General features: G+C 37.3%; 1 protein-coding gene across 2 annotated transcripts; it reads right to left on the bottom strand.

The window, feature by feature from the left end:
• Positions 1-7059: 7059 nt before the first annotated feature.
• LOC143589080 (mRNA cap guanine-N(7) methyltransferase 1-like) lies at positions 7060-11960 on the bottom strand. Of its 2 annotated transcripts, none has more exons than XM_077069935.1 (13): positions 11854-11960; positions 11657-11778; positions 11507-11575; positions 11337-11408; positions 10673-10774; positions 10511-10567; positions 10276-10414; positions 9731-9795; positions 9589-9639; positions 8531-8593; positions 8325-8448; positions 8184-8245; positions 7060-7401 (listed from the first exon to the last, which is right to left on the bottom strand). In XM_077069935.1, the coding sequence occupies exons 1-13, from the start codon at positions 11951-11953 to the stop codon at positions 7309-7311; spliced, it is 1119 nt and encodes a 372-aa protein (XP_076926050.1). In that variant the 5' UTR covers positions 11954-11960; the 3' UTR covers positions 7060-7308. The 2 variants fall into 2 exon arrangements, with proteins under 2 accessions (XP_076926050.1, XP_076926049.1); XM_077069934.1 differs by having other exon boundaries at positions 11657-11793.
• Positions 11961-18636: the final 6676 nt, after the last annotated feature.

The raw sequence follows: 18636 nt of genomic DNA on the forward strand, positions 1-18636 counted from the left end.
ACTAAGTGGGTGGAGGCTAAGCCAGTAGTCTCCATTACTACAGCCAGCATCAAGAAATTTCTGTGGGAGTTCATCATTTGTCGTTTCGGCCTCCCGCGGGAATTGATTAGCAATAATGGAACTCAGTTTGTGGATGGTGGGCTACAGGTGTGGTTTAAAGAACTTCAAATTAGCCAAGTATCTACGTTAGTGGCTCATCCACAAGAAAATGGTCAAGTATAAAGGGCCAATAGAACCATCAAGGACGGAATAAAATCAAGATTGGGTACCAAACGAATGGTATGGGTGGAGGAATTTCCCCATGTGCTCTGGGATTTCCACACCCAAAAGAAGACAAGCTTCAGAAACACCGTTCAGTTTAACATATGGCACTGAGGCCGTGATTCCTGCCGAGATTGGGATACCATCCGCAAGAATGTTGTACATTGATAACAATTTAGAGGAATTTCGGTTGAATTTAGACCTCCTGGGGGAAAGGAGAGAATTTGCACTTATCCGTGAACATAACTACAAGAGACAGTTACAAAAGTATTATAATTCACGAGTTCAAAAATGCAACTTCGATGCAGGAGATTCTGTCTTCCACAGTAATGAGGCATCAGGGTAAGAACCATTGGGAAAGTTAGCCCCAACTTGGGAAGGGCCTAACCGAGTGAAAGAAGTATTATCGAAAGACGCCTACAAATAGGAGAAATTGGATGGGACAGAAATACCAAGAACCTAGAATATAGCTCAGCTAAAGAAATGCTATATGTAGACCGTATTATCGTTACTTTTGTTTTCGGCTCGCGTGCCCTAATAGTAAGTAAGAATGACGTTTCACGTCATTGTTTATAATGTAGTTAGGCATGTGTGCCACATCTATCAAAGTAATCGGTTAAACCATAACGTACTTTATGTTCACATCAAACTTTATTTCTGGCCTGTGTGCCAAAGGTGACTCGCGTGTCGCTAAAATGTATTCCTGGCCTGTGTGCTAGAGATGACCCGCGTGTCATTACATTTTATTTCTGGCTTGCGTGCCAGAAAGGACCTGCGTGTCATTAAACTTTGTTCCTGGCCTGCGTGCCAGAAGTGACCCGCATGTCATTAAACTTAAGAAATCCTTTATTGACGTATAAGAAAATCCTAAATCTAACACTTATATTATTTATAAGACAAAGTGTAAAGGATAAAAACTTCTTATATTCAGACAAATGGGATTACAAAAAAAAAAAAAAAAAAAAAAAGATTACAAGCATAGCCATAATTATTCAAAGGATCTTGAGCAGTCGCATCTTCGGGGCCTCGGACTTGGGAAGGAGTATCCGGCTTGGGAGAAGTTGGTGGAGTAGAAGGTGTGTCTTCTGATGACTCTTGCAAATATTCTTTTAGGCGCTGGAAGCCATCCTCCACGGAAGCAAATTCGGGAAGCATAGCTTGAAGAGGAAACGACAGTTCGTCGTATTCTTACATCCGTTTGTTATACTCCATCCCAACAATAAGACCATGCAGTGGATGCTCCTCAACAGAACGATGTGCCCGCATGTATTCCACACCTTCCTCAAAGCCAACTTTGCGGCCGGTTTGAGAAGAAGTGTTAAGCAGGTTAGCAAGGTTGTCTACTAGCTCAGGCCCATTCTTGATATGACTGATAACCTATCAAAGAAAAAATCACAATTATTAATTAATGATAAGAATACGGAAAAAGAGTGGACGATAACGAAAGAAAATGTACTAGTGCAAGGCCCTCAGACATCAGCCACTGCCTCTCCTCTTCAGACTTCTTCGCTCGCTTCTCCATCTCCTTGTACCCATCCACAAGCTGCAAATTATCCTCATGTAGGGTCTTGGCACGCTCCTCTAGCTTACCATGACCCTCCATAAGTGTAGCATATGCGGCCTTAAGATCCTCCGCCCGTTTATCCATCTCCTCGGATTGCTCCTTCCGGTGCCTAACCTCTTCCACATTTGTTTGGATCAAGTTACCTTGGTTGGTAACTTGAGTCTCCAGTGCAGCGTTAGCTTCAAGGGCTTTGGCTAAATCGGCCTCCTTGCATTTCGTTTCCTCCTGGACAGACATAAGAAGGGCATTTTGTTTTTGCACGCCTCCTCCCATTGGCGAGCAGCGGCGGCTTGTCTGTCCTTCTCTTCCTTGAGAGCAATTTCCGCATATTTAAGCTTCCACTGAGCAGTGTTAGCTTAAGACACTGTTCTTCAGCATTCTTCTTTGCTTCCTCAGTCGCCCGGGACATTTCACCCCACTTCTCACCCATGGATTGCCACTTTCGCATAATTTATTGCCCATTGGCTACTGATTAGCCAAGACAAGGTTAAAGCTACTGGCGAGATCGTGGCGGGGGCGACCACGCTTGAAAGCATGTTCAGCAGGTGGGATGCTGCGGCTCACAAACTCAGCGCAAACATCCGATCCATAAAACGGGATCCCAGCACCGAGGTCCAGCGTGGGATGTACATATGGTTACCCTCTCCAGGGGTCGCCACTCCATAATAATCGGAACTTGAGTGTTGGGAGTGCGTAGCCTCCCCACCACCCGCTTGACGCGATGGTGAGGAAAAAGAAAAGTGTGGAGGAGACTGCGGCGGAGAAGGTGGAGTGTGGTGAGGAGATTCTGACGTCTTTGGATCCTCAGCATCTTTAACTGACTCCTTCCCTTTGGAACCGGACGCATCTTCGGATATGATGATAGTGGGAGGAGGTGATGGTGGCTTTTGCGCAGATACACCTTGATCGGTGTATCAGTCGTTTCTGCAAAATGGTTAATGCCAATGTTAGAATCAAAAACACAAAGAAAGAAGACGGTTATTCTATAATTTCAAGTAACTTACGAGCAGAGGCATGCATCAGTTTCTTCACACGATCCGCAAGGTGGACCTTTTTCGGGCCATATGCCCTCCTCTTCTTCTTGGCACGCTCTTCCTCAGCATCTGTGTGGCTGGGCTCCGCATCACTTGCTTTGGAAGCCCATTGTTTCCTTTTCTTCTCCAAATCTTCCAATGCACGCAGAATAGACGAGGTTTCAGGTGTGACGTCAAAATAATATTCTTCACGGTGTGATGATTCGTCACTTGAGGACAGAAGTACAATCACCTCGTCTGAAGTCAAAATATTTAACGGACGCGGGTTCAAGGAAAACACACCTAATTGGAATATCGCTTCAGAAACTACTGGCTCGGCGCGTACTTTAGTATGAAAGTCAAAATGGTCACGCGTATTGTCCATGATGGGCAATGCTTTTGCATCGCGGATGCGCTTTTGCGGACATCCAACAGTTTTTTTCTGACAAGACGTCAAGCATCGATCCCTCACCTGGAGAAATGCAAAACAAAAATAAATAAAAATATAAAGACAATGAAGAAAATAGGAATAACTTACTTTCGTCCGCATTCTGGAAGAATGGTTCCAGATCCGGATATGGCCACAAACGGCTCATACCAGCCCACACGAGGGCTTCCTCAGGTATCGCTCGCATTGGCGTGGGCTTCCATATCAACGTCTTAAACCACTCCTGGTCCTCGAAACGCACGATTTTCATATCCGGAAGCTTCTGGTTACCAGGACGATGAACCATCGTGATCAAAACCACGTCCTCACGCATCCAAAAATTTTTTGTCCTCCAATCATAATCACTATGTGGTGGCTCGGTGCCTATTACCCTCTTGGACCCAGTAGCACAATTAAACCATCCATAACGGCCGTGCATCTTGTAGAAGACGTAAAATTTCTCAACAGTGCGGACAATATCATTCGCCCTACAAACGAACTCGAAATGAGGAATTCGCAGTAGGCCGAAGGGAGAACCTGGGTTAGGTGAATCCCATGATCGGTCAAGATGTTGCCCAGGAACTTGGTTATCGGAAACTGAAGATTCCCAGATGAGAAGAATTCTGAGTACACGACCATCTTACCGGATGGAGGCTTGTCGGCGGTAGAACTGGCAACGGGGAACTCCGGTTCCCATTCCGGTGCTATCCCATATGTGGCAATGAGTTTTTCAAACTCTGGTTGCTTCCAATTTATCTTAATCGTCTCTATAGACGGTGATGACGAAGATTTTTTTTTTATCTCCAGCCATTATATCAGTGAACGGAAAACAGCGAGCAATCGTGAAATGTGGAAAGGGTTGAATTGGACAATTGAGAGAAAAGCTAAGAAGAAATTGAATAATCAAAGGCGATAAATGACTCAAAGTGATGTAACCGCCCTATTTATACCTATTGCAGTTAATGCGGTGGGAGATTCGACAATAGAAAGAGAAAGAGAATGTCCACTAAGGTTACGTCACGTCACGCGGAAAAACCGAAAGAGCGAAAAAGGTGTACAGTAGAGTACAACTGACAGCCGGCATAGACGTCACGTCAACTGTTCAGCGCCTGCAAGCTGTCACATCGTACTTTTTCATGGTTATCCTCACAAGAACACAAAATTTCCCCCATCAAACATAGAAATTCAAAAACTCCCTATGAAAGATCTTAAGTCCAAAATTTCACCCGCATAAAAAATCAAGCGGAAGAAACAATGGACTGGGGGGACTTAAAGAGGTAGGGTAGCAAAAGGACCCAAATACCCATAAAGACTACCCGCTGGTGAAAGAGGACTCCCTCAGAATTCACCCGCGGAACACGTTATCACACACATAACTTAAGTCAGAGGAAGAATAAGGATAAAGTCCAGATACTATTTGCGGAGTGACCCAGACGTCCTCAGAAGTCATCTGCAGGGTACTATTCCCACCCGCAAAGGAGACCAAAGGGTGACGTCAGAGAGACATCTGTAATTAATTACCTTCCTTCTAGATGGTTTGCAAATATCCTTTCTTGGAAAGCATGTGAGTCAACAGCCAATAAGAGGACAGCTGGCCAGGTTGTTATAACCGTGCACATGGTCATTCAGCTCGTCCTATCATATGTGGACACGTGTCCAAGTTGTTACAACAACGTCTTCTAGAAGAGAGACAGCTGGACCAATAAAATTCCCCTACCCTTCGGTTATAAATACCTTTCATCGTCTTCACAAGGTATCCATTCAATCCCCACGATCTACTCTAAATACTTTAAGTACTTTTCTCTCCTTTAGAACAGTACTTATTCTCATGCCGGAGGATGGTTACGGGAAGACCCCCCCCCTCCTCTTGTCCTTCCTGTAACGAGCTCACGGTGGTTGTTTTGCAGGGTTCTGTCATTGGACTTGGGAGATTGAGCTTGTATCGTTAATTTGGTAATTGTTTGACTCGTACCATGTGGACTCATTGATCTAACTCCTTAGGGATTAGATCCATGTTTCTTCAATTTGAGTTAGGCCTTGTGACCAATGTTGTAAAAGTATGTCTACAAGGCTGAGTACTCACTGGTACTCGCTACATGGTATGGCGTCGATGGGAGTTTCTTTAACTCTGTCTAGTTACCAAGAATCGATCAAAGGTGGTCAACCTCAGACAGAATCACGTCTAATCGGTCAACTTGGGCCGATTTTGACTTAAAAATAAATCTTACTTCATATTTATATAATATTAAAAAAAGAAAATCACTTTTTTAACTAATGAGTAAATAATTTTAGAATAATTTAGTATTTAAAAAAGCATTTATCTTATTTATATTGATATTCTTTTGTTATAAATATTAGCAAACTTATGATACTTGACACACACACACACACACACATATATATAGTATTCAAAAGTTAATTTTCTTTACATTTACCATTTCCGAGTACTCCGAGTACACCCAACTCCCCAGTCGACCACCTAGGTTCCGCCTAACTACTTTTGCAACCTTGCGACGTTTGAATCCCAAGCCCACCCGGGTTTTCGTCCCATCGTGTATTACGCCAGAGATTTATGCTCTTCTGGTGGCACATCAACTTTCAAGTGGCAACCGGCGGTATGGTTTCTTGGAAGAACGTCCAAACCAAACTCTGAAGTAATCATTGGCCCGGTTAAGACAATTAGTTTGGCTAGAGTGAGGCAACGAGACTCTAAATTTGATGAGTCCGATTAACGCACAAGAAAATTTTTGTTTAAAAAAACTGATTGAATGGATTCAAGTATTCAACTTTGAGCCTCGTTTGACACGTTTCGAATAGTGTTTTACCCCCACCCCCATGATCACATGGGTGGTTTCTGCTTTTCATTTTAGTTATTATAAAATGTCATTTTATGTGTATAAGCAAACGTGCCTTCAAACTTTTACCCTCTCTAGCATACGTTAATGAGTTTCACATGTGTATATGATTTCCGAGGCATATACTGACCCACTGTTATTCATATTATTTCGCGATCTATTATCAAATATCCACTCTAGTTTTGCAAACATGTTTTATCATATTTAAAACGTTGTCTTACATATTTATTATAAAACATTTTTCAAATCACAAAATAAAATGGATAGAGAATCGCACTGGCTAGGAGCTAGCTTCGGGTATGGTTGGTTTTCAACCGGTTAGTGGGTTTTTATTGGTTTTTGGACAGATAGGGTCCGTGTGTTTGATCGGGTAAAGGTTAAACCGCTTCCGATGGTTCCGGTTCAGTTCCACGGGTTCTCTAACAAACTAGAACAAAGTTTGCACCCGCAGGTCGGGTAGGATAGATTCAGTTCCAAATTAGGTACAAAACCAGGTTTTATGTCCAAGTATATCGAGGAATACAAGAAATTGCCTTTAAAATAAACTGAATCCATAATCAACCATTTGAAATGAATACCACATAACCACCAAACAAAAACCTAACAATAACTTTTTTTTTTGCCTTCGTAAAAACCTGCATTAGAAAAAAACAAATTATCTAAAGTTATAACTTTTTATTTTTATTTTGAAATTTAAGTAATATATAATAGCTTAAATTGTGTAACCCAAATAATTTAACAAAAATATATAATAATTAAGAAAATTTTAATTACCAAAATAATTTAGAGCCAAATACTTTTCGCCCAAGAAAAATCAAAGCTAAAAGGGTTAAAACCGAACAAAAAAATTCTTTTGTTCCGTTTGAGCCCAGAGCTAAACCATGCACACCCGTTGGTTCCATCTAAAAATTCTAAATGGGTGGATGATGGTGATTGATAGAACTTTGATGAAGGGGTATGTTTTAACATGGATTAAGTATGATACAATTTTACAGCATGTGAAATCCTATGAAATCGCCATGTAACACAAGCACTGGACTATAATATTTGCCGTAATCAGCAACACTGCAGTTAACAGCTACCACTGAACTTATTTTACAAAATATATGTATTCAGAAAACAACCTGTTGTTTTCTTAGTTTAGTTTTAAGGTTTCCAATGATCATTTTCCGTACACCCGTCTTGAAATCAACTACTGATATAAGTTATGTCTTCTTTTTCTAGGTGCATCTTCCCTTTGTCTCTTCTTGTATTTGTTCTGTTTTGATCAGGTTGACCGCGCTGCAAGTCAAGATAAATCATGAACTCTTGAAAATATTAAGCAGCAAAGTGGGGTCCATGAAACACACTAGACGCGTCGGTTTTGACCCGTTTACTTGGAAAGATGTCATTTAAGACAGGCTTAGATTAAAATGAAACGGGTTCAAAATTGCCCAAGCCCTGGAATGTTTTCAACCGCCTAAACTGATCTATTGAAGCAGACTATATACTTATATAATAATGTAACTACTGAAGAATTTTAAAAATAAGACAAGTGTTGTCAGGTCAAACCCAGCCCGACATGTTTCAACCTGTTTTTATAGCTACCGATATATAGCAAATTAGCAAGTGTAATCAGGAAGTTCGTTTATGTTCGTTTATATAAATGAACAAAAACGAACAATTTTTTTTCCATTTATGTTCACTAGTGTTTAAGTTCACGCGTTTACATATTCAGTTAAACTTTCTAGATACATTACAAACTAGTGTTCATGTTTACTTTTAAGTGAACTTTTAAGGCCACGCTGATTTATGTTCACGTTTACTTTTAGTTGGTGTTCGCTCAGTTATGTTGGCTACTTGGCTTATGTTCGTTCATCTATGTTCGATTATGACCGACCGTTTAGTTTTGTGAATGGTTTGTTAATATTATTAACAAACTTAAATGAAAACGCACACACTCAATTCCTTAATCAAAGAACACAAAAAGTTAGGCAACATTTGTTTAATTGTTCATTTTCAACAGCTTGTTTGGTTAAAATTAAACGAACAAACACAACTATCCTAGTATATTTGAAACTAACCTTCCTCAAAACATACGCCAGATATAAATAAGCCACCTCCCATTCATCTGGTGCAAGTGTACCTACAATTATTATTTAAAAAATAAACAATCATTCATAATAAACGAACGATCAGATATTTTCAAAAATATAAACAATTACTCTGGTCTTGGTTTCCATCACCCAGTGCACCAAGTCTACGCATGAGTTCAATAAATTCAGGCTTCTTCATGTACTCATGAACAAACGCATGAGAGTTCTTCACAAAAACAAGCTCTAAATCATACTGCAATTGTAAAAACATAATCCACATCATCGACATACAGCAAATGCACTCATAAATACAGTTTAAAGTAAAGTAACAGTACCTCTTCTGCCAGTGCTTTAAAAACATTAAATGGCACAACCCACTCAGGACAATCAACAGCATCCTGCAAAAGATAAATATAGCATTTAGAGTAAATTACAGTTTCCTTCCTTTATGTATAGGTAATAGGGTAACTTGCACAACGTGTCATTTAACTTCAATAAGTACAAAGACCGTCCCTAAAGTTCATATGTTGTCACTCTTTTCGTCCTTTCTACTAACAGATCAAGGTTTCCCTTTTATGTTTATGGTAAAATGAACATTTTGTCCCTTATAGATGTGAGAACAAAACAGTCATTTCACCTTCAACTTCAAAAAAACCTTACCTCCTTTCCACTAACAGACGATATATTTTCTTTTTAAGTATACAGTAAAATGATCATGTTGCCCCTTAGATGCAAAGACAAAACGGCATTTTACAGTGAACTTAAAAGAAAATATTTATTCCTTTCCAGTTTCTGCTAGATTTTTTTTAAGTTTAAAGTGAAGTGATAGTTTTGTCCCTTAGATGTAAGCACAAAACGATCATTACACCTTAAACTTAAAAGAAAATTTTTCATCCTTTCCACTATCAGATGTGAGATTTTCTTTTAGGTATAAAGTAAAACGACCGTTTTGTCACTTAGAACAGAAGAATCATTTCACCTTAAACTGAAAAGAAAATCATGTCCGTCAGTGGAACGAACAAAAACCGTAATTTACCCAAAATAAAAGAAAAGGAAAGATAAATAGAAACAAATTGTGAAGATTATATATCTTGCCTCTTAGATCAATGAAAGGGAAAAACAGTCATTTTACCTTAAACTTAAAATTGAATCTAATGTGTATTAGTGGAAAGGGAAAGTGTGACAGACAACATATGAACACAAGAAACATTGTTTGTAATTATTGAAGTTAAAGGACACGTCTGCAAGTTGCCTTATACATAAAAAAACGAATATGCAATTTGCCCCAGAACTTATGATTGATTTAATTATATATTTAGCATGACAAATCATAGCTACCATAGCTTTGCTATTGATGATGATGATATCAAACATGTGATGCATTGAATCATACCTCTAGGTGGAATTTGTACTTTATGCCAAACGGGCTTGAAGACTTGAATTTCTGAAAAAAAAAAGACGTTGAACATGTATAACTGTTAGTCCTTAGAAGAATTTAGCACAGATTACAAGTACATAAAATTGTTTTAACTTACCTTCTCTGAAAAATCATCATCAAACTGAATCCAAAAGACACTATTTCCAAATACCAATCCATCGGCTGCATGACAGAAACATAAATAAATTATAAAAAAATGTGTAAGCTCGTCGAGCCGAATGTTTAGTGAAGTGCTCAACGAAAACTTCGTTAGTTTAAAAAAAAAACATAAACAAAAAAAATTGTTCCTTTAGTTAAGCAAACAAACAAGAAAACATGTTTGGCTCGATTTATGTTCGTGAGCGTTCATTCATTTAAACTCGTTATGTACGTTCATTTTACATTCATTTATGTTTGTTAGTTTAAGTTTGTTTACATCAGTTAATTTATTCATTTAAAACATTTTTACCCATTACAAGTTAGTCTAGTTTTAATAACTTCTTAGACTTAACACATTGTTCTTCACATTATTTCTAATTGGCAGCTCAGTTATGTCCGTTCGTGAACTTTTTGTCTATAGTCTATACCATTAAAAAAAGAACATAACAGAACTCAAACATTACCTAACCAAAAAAGTCAAACGAAAGGAGGGAGGGGGGTTACCTGCTCTTAGCTTTTTTACAATAACATTAGCATCTGGCATTGTTCCAATAAATATTCCACCAGGGCGAAGTAATGATGATACATTAGCCAATGCCCTCCTTGCACGTGCCTCAGTAGACCATGAGTAGTGCATAGCAAACTGCAAAGTAATCACCATCAGTTATCCACATATAGTTTGTTTATTCAACAATAATCTAAATTTATACTTAACACACTTTTGTATAAAATTACTCACTTGACAACTACATAAATCGAAAGGTGCATCATCAGCTAAAGCTTTATCCAACCTTACCTGAAAACATTACAACATAACAATACATAAAACTTTAACTAAAAAGATAAGTTTTAACTTATTAGCCCCAGTGAATTACAAACTAGACTCTACACGATTACTCACCTCAAAACAATCTCCACTTAGGAGTCGAGCCGGAAAGGTGAACTTTTTACGGCGTTGATGATGATCTGCATCACCATTGTAACGAGTACGACAATCTTCTATCTGCGTGTATTTTAATGTGACTAGACGTGTAAATGAACCAAGCGTTCAGTGAACCAGTTGGCTGGTAAGTCGTTAATTTAATAAACAAACATGTATAAAATTTTATAAACATGCTCCTTCATGATTTGTGTTCATTCAGTTACGTTCGCTCATCTATGTTTAGTTATGTTTGTTCATGACACGTTCGTTTATACTATTAAGAAAAAAAACAAGAACAGGCTTCCGTTGGTAAAATTATTCATGTTCAATCGTTTGTTTGGTTAAATTTAAACAAACGAACACAAACAATTCATCCGGATCGCTTGCAAGCCTATCTATGATTGCAAAAATGAAAAAGACCATAGAACTAAGATTCAATAAATTTAAAATTGGATGGATATTCAATTATGTATTAAAAGGTAAATCTAATTGTGATTACAAAGATTGTAAGATATCAGCAAAAACTGACCACGTTTGAATATCGAAAGAGTTAAAAGACACAAATTTTAGTATATTATTATGTTATGCTTACAACTTTCATTCTGAATTCAAGAGACGCGTGAGTGTATTTAAAGAAACTTACAGAGCCCTCTGCTATGTCAATGCCAACATAGTATCCGATTTTTGCCTTGTCCCATTTGATCAAATCACCACCCTGATAAAACACAGTTAAGATTAAATGGTGAATCTGGTAGTGGTAAGTAACGAACATACAAAAGAAACTTATTATGAACCAAAAGATACCTATAATACCTTACCACAGGCAAGATCAAGAACCGCATCCCCTCTCTTTGCATAGAGTTGAATTAAGACACTTTTAATCTGCAAATTGTGAACAAATAATAAAACATTAATATGAAATCAGAAGAAAAGAAACAAGAATGCAGGTGTTGGTGTACAGACCCAATTATTGAGCTTCTTTAGATGAATAATGGGACTGGCTTCTCGTTCTTCCAGCGTTTGGTTTGTCCGTGCACTGTAATGGTCAGCAACTTTCTTGGCAAATATCTTTGTGCTCTCATCCTCTAGAAAAGCATCACCTGGCAAGTTGAAGAGATAAATTCATTTGCCAAAACATGAAAAGAAGAGAAAGTAATTACCGTCTTGATTATTATTATTATTATTATTATGTCTGGGTTTGGATTTAGGAGGTCCTAATGAAGATGAGGCTGATGACGAGTGTTGATAGCTTCTCTTCATGGACAAAATCAGCTGCAGAAGATGAAGAAATTTATTAATTTTAGGGTTAGCTTATGAAGTTGATTGATTGATAACATAACGAAAGGTGCTTACCTAGGGTTTGCGATTAGCGGTCACCGGAGGAGGGAGAAAACGGACAAGTTTATGACAAGCCATTGATACGGCTTTTGGGAAATTTTATTTTATATATTTTGGTGTGGGTATTTTGGTTTGTTGATTACAAATAAAAATGAATTTGATACAATATTTGATGATTTTGATTGCGAATAAATTTAACACGGTTAGTGGCGATTAGAAGAAAACACAAAAGCGGATATTGTATCGAAATTTCGATATCGTACATGTATTGAATCACATACATTTTGACAGTATTTGATACCCAGTCTGTTCATATATAACATCAATACTTTTGATATTGATCTCGTCCCTAAGTCCATAAGGAGTCTTTATAGGGTCTTTGTGGGTATAGTCTTAGATTGGTTTTTTTTTTCATAAATGGTTGTTGTTGTAACAATTAGGTGTGTAGTCATACATCGTTGGAAGACATGTTGGTTGATGCAAAATATTGTTTTTTGGTTAGTACGACGGCTATATATTCTTGTTTTGTATGCACACAAGGTGGGGCACGTTGTTTAATACTTATACTTGTTATGTCATCGCTTTCATACTTCTTTCATGATGCTTCATGCGTCGACTTGTAGAGATCGTTTGTAGCATCTGAAGTGGATGGGTTCATGTGTTCAGAGTCCAATAAGTCTTGCCTCTTTAAAACTTATTTTGTTGTGATGAGCTTTGATGACGTGGGTACCCTTACCCACCTATAAGCTTAACTATATATAAACAACTCACAAGCTAGGGAGTTTAGGAATAAAAGAGCAGCAACCATAAGCTACCTGATGGGAAAGCAAAACACTTGTTCAGCAAGATTCCTAAGTTGACCAAGAAGCTCATGCTACATTAATGTCGGAAAAAATCACAATTGACCGAATGCTGACACCTGCCATAAAGTAAAAACAACTACAAGACAAAATAAAAGTTGAGCGCATGTTACACCGAAATGGCATGTGTCCAATCTGCATGAGCTGAAAGGAGAGCAGACATTTTCTACTTAAGATTCAGTTTCCATAGAGAAGCTTCCGACTGTTTATAAATAAAACACTACACCAAAGGTATTCTCATTCTTATTCACTTTATTCTCTATATACTCTCTCTTCATACATATCAACCTAAAGACCAGATTATTTATTCTCACGCCGGAGGTTAATTACATGAGACCCTTCCTGCGGTGAGACTAACCGGTCGTGCTCTTCTTTGATTCTTTGCAGGGAACAGGACTTCGGTAGGATCACACTCTTGAACCATCATACTATCATTGTTCGCTATATTCGTTGTAGCAACAAGTGGCGCCCACCGTGGGGCTAACGCTACTTTAAACACCAATTCCAGTAGTTTAGCTCCATTGTTCTCAAGTATTATTCTCTTATGGCCACAAAGAGTGATCCTAATCAAACTATTCCTATGAACGATGATCGGCTGGAAAACAACTCCTCGCCGGAGGAAAAAGTTGCTAGTAGTTCGTAGAAAATGAGCAGGTCTTTGGTTATGTCATCACTATCCTTTGAGTTCCAAACACCAACCTCGTCTAGAAGTGGAACATTATCCTCGATCAGTGATTTTTACCTTCCGGTGGAAAGGATAGATATGACGCCATAGGGTGTTAAACGAAACTTCCTTCAGCTCAAGGAGCTGATGAACAATTATGCTCAAGAAGAGCGAGCCAAGGTGGTGAGGATAAGGTTGGATTACAATGAGGAACCCGAGGTCACACTCTCCCCCATGCCCCGTCCATCAAACAAGAGCATACACTCTCCGTCGAGAAGAAACACTCAAGGACCTAACAGCTCGCAGATAGGAGAATATGAGAACACAAGCTCTCTAAGGAAATGGTAAGCCTCACAGCTTCACCCATAACCCCTAATGGAACAGCTTTTTCAAAGTTCACCTGCTGTAGTAACTTTCCCAACAAAAAGTACCTCCCTGACAGAAGCTTTAATATCATTATATTTGGCTAGAAGTACGATAACAACACCTATGGTAGAAGCTACATGCTCCATGCCTCAAGCTTACCTATAGCTAGGTCTTATGATGCCCGGTATGACATACTCTCATATGGCCGCCTTGATGATGTCACAATATGGGTAGCCATGGCCATGAAACTTACATTGGCAAGCTTCTCAAGGCTTCTCAGCCATGAGCCATCCCGTGGTAACCCAAGCTCCAAGTATCATCGCTACTAACACATGTGACTTGACACACTAGGAACCTTACCAAACCTACAAGTTGTCAACATTGTCATGCTTCTCTGAACATATAGCAAACTTTGTATTTCAATCAAAAATCAAGATGTCGGCTAACGTTAAGACCTATGATGGAACAAAAGATCCCGAATATCATCTTCAAATCTTCACGGGAGCAGTTACTTTAGAAAGATGAAACAATGCAAAGTGTTGTAGCATGTTAATGCAAACCTTGGTAGGACCTGCCAGACTTTATGAATTCCAAGGAGGCTAAGCTTGGTCGCACGGCGCCTAGAGGTTAAAAATTCCCAAATATTCCATATTATTAGGTTTAAGGCCTGGTTTCATTATATAAACACCCTTAACCGTAATGTGAAAAATATCCTACGATTGCTAGCTGAATTTGGAGTTTCTTGGAGCTTAGAATTGAGTTATTTGGTGGTTTTGAATGCAAGTAATCATCTGCTGAAGAGTTTTACGATCGAGATTGAAGACTACGGGTTTTATCACCTTTAATCTTCCGTTTCATTAAGTTCACCATGTTTTATTTCAGTATTATTTTGTTTGATTATAGCAATCTTAATTAACAAATATCTAATAGATAACCAATCACCTTACAGCTTTTTAGGTTAGCATCACACTTTTACTCGTTTGACTAATAATATTATTCCTATGATCTTATTCGAATTTGGGGTTCATTCAAAGATCGGCGTTATTTTTGTTTATCTAAATACGTATATATAAAAATGTTTAAACTTTTAACAACTACATGTACTAGTTGTTTTTTTTCTTTTAAACTTTTATTTTATTTTAATTTCGGGACGAAATTTCTAAAAGTTGTGAATCCTGTAACATTCGTTAATTTTCAAAACCGACAACCCGACCCGTTTTAAATTTTCGGTTTTATTTCTATTTAAAATTATATATTTTTAAAATATTATTAATTAATCTCAATTTTCGTTAATGTATTTTATGTGATCATTTTTATGCAATTATATTTTTCACCACCCTTGTAGTATTACATACTTATTTAAAACATTCATAATCAAGATCAAATATTTATGTACATGTCCAATGCAATTTACTAAAATTATCATTTAACTACTACTACTACTACTACTACTACTACTACTACTACTACTACTACTACTACTACTACTACTACTACTACTATTATTATTATTATTATTATTATTATTATTATTATCTTTTCATATTATGTTACTTAACTAATAAAAAAAACTAATGAATGTTTTTAATTAAATAAAGTTTATTAAAATAGTTAAACCTTTTGAATACCCCATTAAACATTTTTTAATTTGTGTTTTAATTATATTAAATATGATTAATTTTCATAAATTCCATAAGACATAACAACTCAATATTTTCACTATAAAAAAAGGACAAATCCTCCATTATTTTCACACCTTAATACATTCTTTTCTTAAGCTTAAGAGCGTTAACAAGTAAGTTTTTACCATCTCATGCATTTTATAGCTATTGTTTTGATATTTATCTTGAATGTTCGTACTTGTTCTTAAGTTGTTATTCATGATCATGTTACTTTTATCATAAAAATCTTATATTTTGGTTTTAAGAATCATTATGATCATGGATATCCAAGATAAACACTATGATTTTTCTAAATCTTGGATCAAACCTTGTTATTTTGCAAGAACAAGCATGAATATATATTTATCTAAATCTTATGATTTGTTGATCATCATAAACTTATAAAGTTTCTTTTAAATAAGATGATTTATAAAAATTTCTTTTATTTAAATAATTTTACAATAGATATGTAACATCCTAAAAATTTTAATGATGAATAAAGGAAGTTATGTTTAGTGATTTCGCGTAATTAATTAGTATCGGGTAGGGAGCGGGTCTTGGACGTGGATTAATTGAGATGGGTTAAATAAGAATGGGATTTCAGGGATATAAATACCCCCAAAATCCCAAAAATATCTTCATTTACATCTATTTCTTCACACACTCAAAACACACACATTCTAACCGATCAAGATTCGAAGCCGAGACCCGAGATTTTGTTGATAGATCTGAGTTGGTAAGGTAAGAACAAATCCAACAAAGCTAATATTACTGAAAATGGTTAGGATTGGATGGGTTAACCGGACCCGAAACCCAAACTGCCCAAATCGGACCCCTAAAACGTCGATTTTAGGCCGATTTGATGGTTGGGATTTGTAGGCGCCGATCATACGATTCCGTGGGTACCAAAATCGAGTTATTTGGCTAAGAAACGAAGGATTTATGGGCAAACAGATCTGCAGCGCGATAACTTCGCCTGCAAGATTAAGTTCGCCTGATGAACTTCGCCTTCAAGCGTAACTTCGCCTTCAAGCGTAACTTCGCCTAAGGATAACTTCGCCTGAAGCCAAGTTCGCCTAAGGATAACTTCGCCTGAAGCCAAGTTCGCCTAAGGATAACTTCGCCTGAAGCCAAGTTCGCCTAAGGTTTAACTTCGCCTGAAGCCAAGTTCGCCTAAGGTTTAACTTCGCCAGAAGCCAAGTTCGCCCGAGGTTTAACTTCGCCTAAAGTGAAGTTCGTTTAGAAAATAAATTAAAAACCTAATGGAAAATGTGTTAAGACAGTTAATGGAAATAAAATTTTTCCAAGCTGACCTGGCAGCTCGACCCCAGCCAGGGGCTCTGCCCCTTGAACCCTGCTAGGGGCTGCCGCCCCTAGACCCCGCTGCCAGGGGCGCTGCCCCCGGACCCCCGTTCGTTGTGGGTAGTAATTAAGACTAGAAAGATGTTATAAGTAGTGATAGTTAAATTGATATGTATACTTGTTATACAGTCAGCCGTGCACAACTGAAGAAAGGGATTACGATCAACGGAGAACGTAACCGTGTTCAGGTGAGTTTCTAGCCCCATTTATGTGTTACGTTTTCGGGGCTGTGTGCATACTCAATATGTTTGTTAATACACTTATCCTAAGAGATAAGTGTATGCCTTATGTGGATAATGTGAAATGTATGAATGATTGCTTGATGGTACGTGAACGATCTTCGGATATTGCACGTACTGTCAGGTTGTAACGCTATGTATAAGGTAAGTATGTTATGTATGTTTATGTGTATGAACATGATAGAGATAATAGAAGAAAGAAATGATAATGTATGGTTGTATGGTTACGAAAAGGGTACCGAGCCCTAATAATACTCGAGGTATGATGTATGGTTGTATGGTAACGAAGAGAGAATCGAACCCTACTAATATTCGAGAACTAGGGAACCGAACCCTACTAATATTCGAGGAAGAAGGGTACCGAGCCCTAATAATACTCGAGGAAAGAGGGTACCGAGCCCTAATAATACTCGAGGAAAGAGGGTACCGAGCCCTAATAATACTCGAGGAAAGAGGGTACCGAGCCCTAATAATACTCGAGGAAAGAGGGTACCGAGCCCTAATAATACTCGAGGAATGTAGGGCGTAATGCTCTTTATAACATAAGATATGAAAGTAAGTTAATACAAAAGAAAGTAAGAAAGTATGAAAGTGAGAAAGTATGAATGTAAGAAAGTATGAAAGTATGAAAGTATAAAAGTATGAATGAAAGAATATAATGTTATGTGAATGGTATGATTATGTGATTATCTAGAACTCACTCAGCGTAGCTGACTTTTAGTATGCACGCAGGTGAGTAGGATGAGGCAGCTCGCTTGAGGAGACACATGGCACTGAACAAGAATCTGGCATCTGAAGACTTATGATGTTTTAATTTAATGCTTTAATGTTGAAAGACAAAGGATGTTTTGAGACAAGTTATGAATTATGTAAAGTTTTATGAAAGTTTATTTTCCGCGTAAATGTTTTAATTAACTCTGATATTTAGAACTGTGTTTATGAGTAAATCCAACACGAAAGTAGGGCTACCGGTAACGGGGCCTTACAAGATATAACTTACTTCATATCTTTAAATTAATAATTGAGTAAATTAATTATTGTTTATTTTATTTCAACATAAACTAATATTTATAATTTCTTTAAAAGAATTCATGCAAAACATTTAAATTAATTAATTAGTAAATTAATTAATTATGTTACTTGAAAAAAAAAACGTTTAATCATATATTATTATTACTATTGTTATTTAATCTTATATTAATAAGTTATAATCATTTATCTACAAATCATTCTTCAACTAATAAACATCAAATGAATTTTGTAAACTTTATTCATTTATTTTAACTCATTAAACATCCCCAAGTCCCCATTTGCCATAAGTTAATGAAATAGATATTAAAATAATGCATAATTCCTAAAACTAATATTATTTAACTTTTATAATCCCGATAGTTAGTCTTTAAATTTTGTATATTTGTTTTAATTATAGTTTGTGAGGTTCGATCATTTCAAT

Source organism: Bidens hawaiensis, unplaced genomic scaffold (genome assembly GCF_021521415.1).
Source record: "Bidens hawaiensis isolate Kalapana, Puna unplaced genomic scaffold, B.hawaiensis_p1.1 tig00037209_1, whole genome shotgun sequence".
Lineage (NCBI taxonomy): Eukaryota > Viridiplantae > Streptophyta > Magnoliopsida > Asterales > Asteraceae > Bidens > Bidens hawaiensis.

What these genes read in the sequence shown, in the direction of transcription:
- LOC143589080 (XM_077069934.1), bottom strand. Translation starts at nt 11,953, where the DNA reads ATGAAGAGAAGCTATCAACACTCGTCATCAGCCTCATCTTCATTAGGA. An exon ending in TAAAGAAGCTCAATAATTGG is followed by an intron (nt 11,576 to 11,656) that starts GTCTGTACACCA and finishes CACAATTTGCAG; the next exon opens with ATTAAAAGTGTCTTAATTCA. An exon ending in TTGATCTTGCCTGTGGTAAG is followed by an intron (nt 11,409 to 11,506) that starts GTATTATAGGTA and finishes GTGTTTTATCAG; the next exon opens with GGTGGTGATTTGATCAAATG.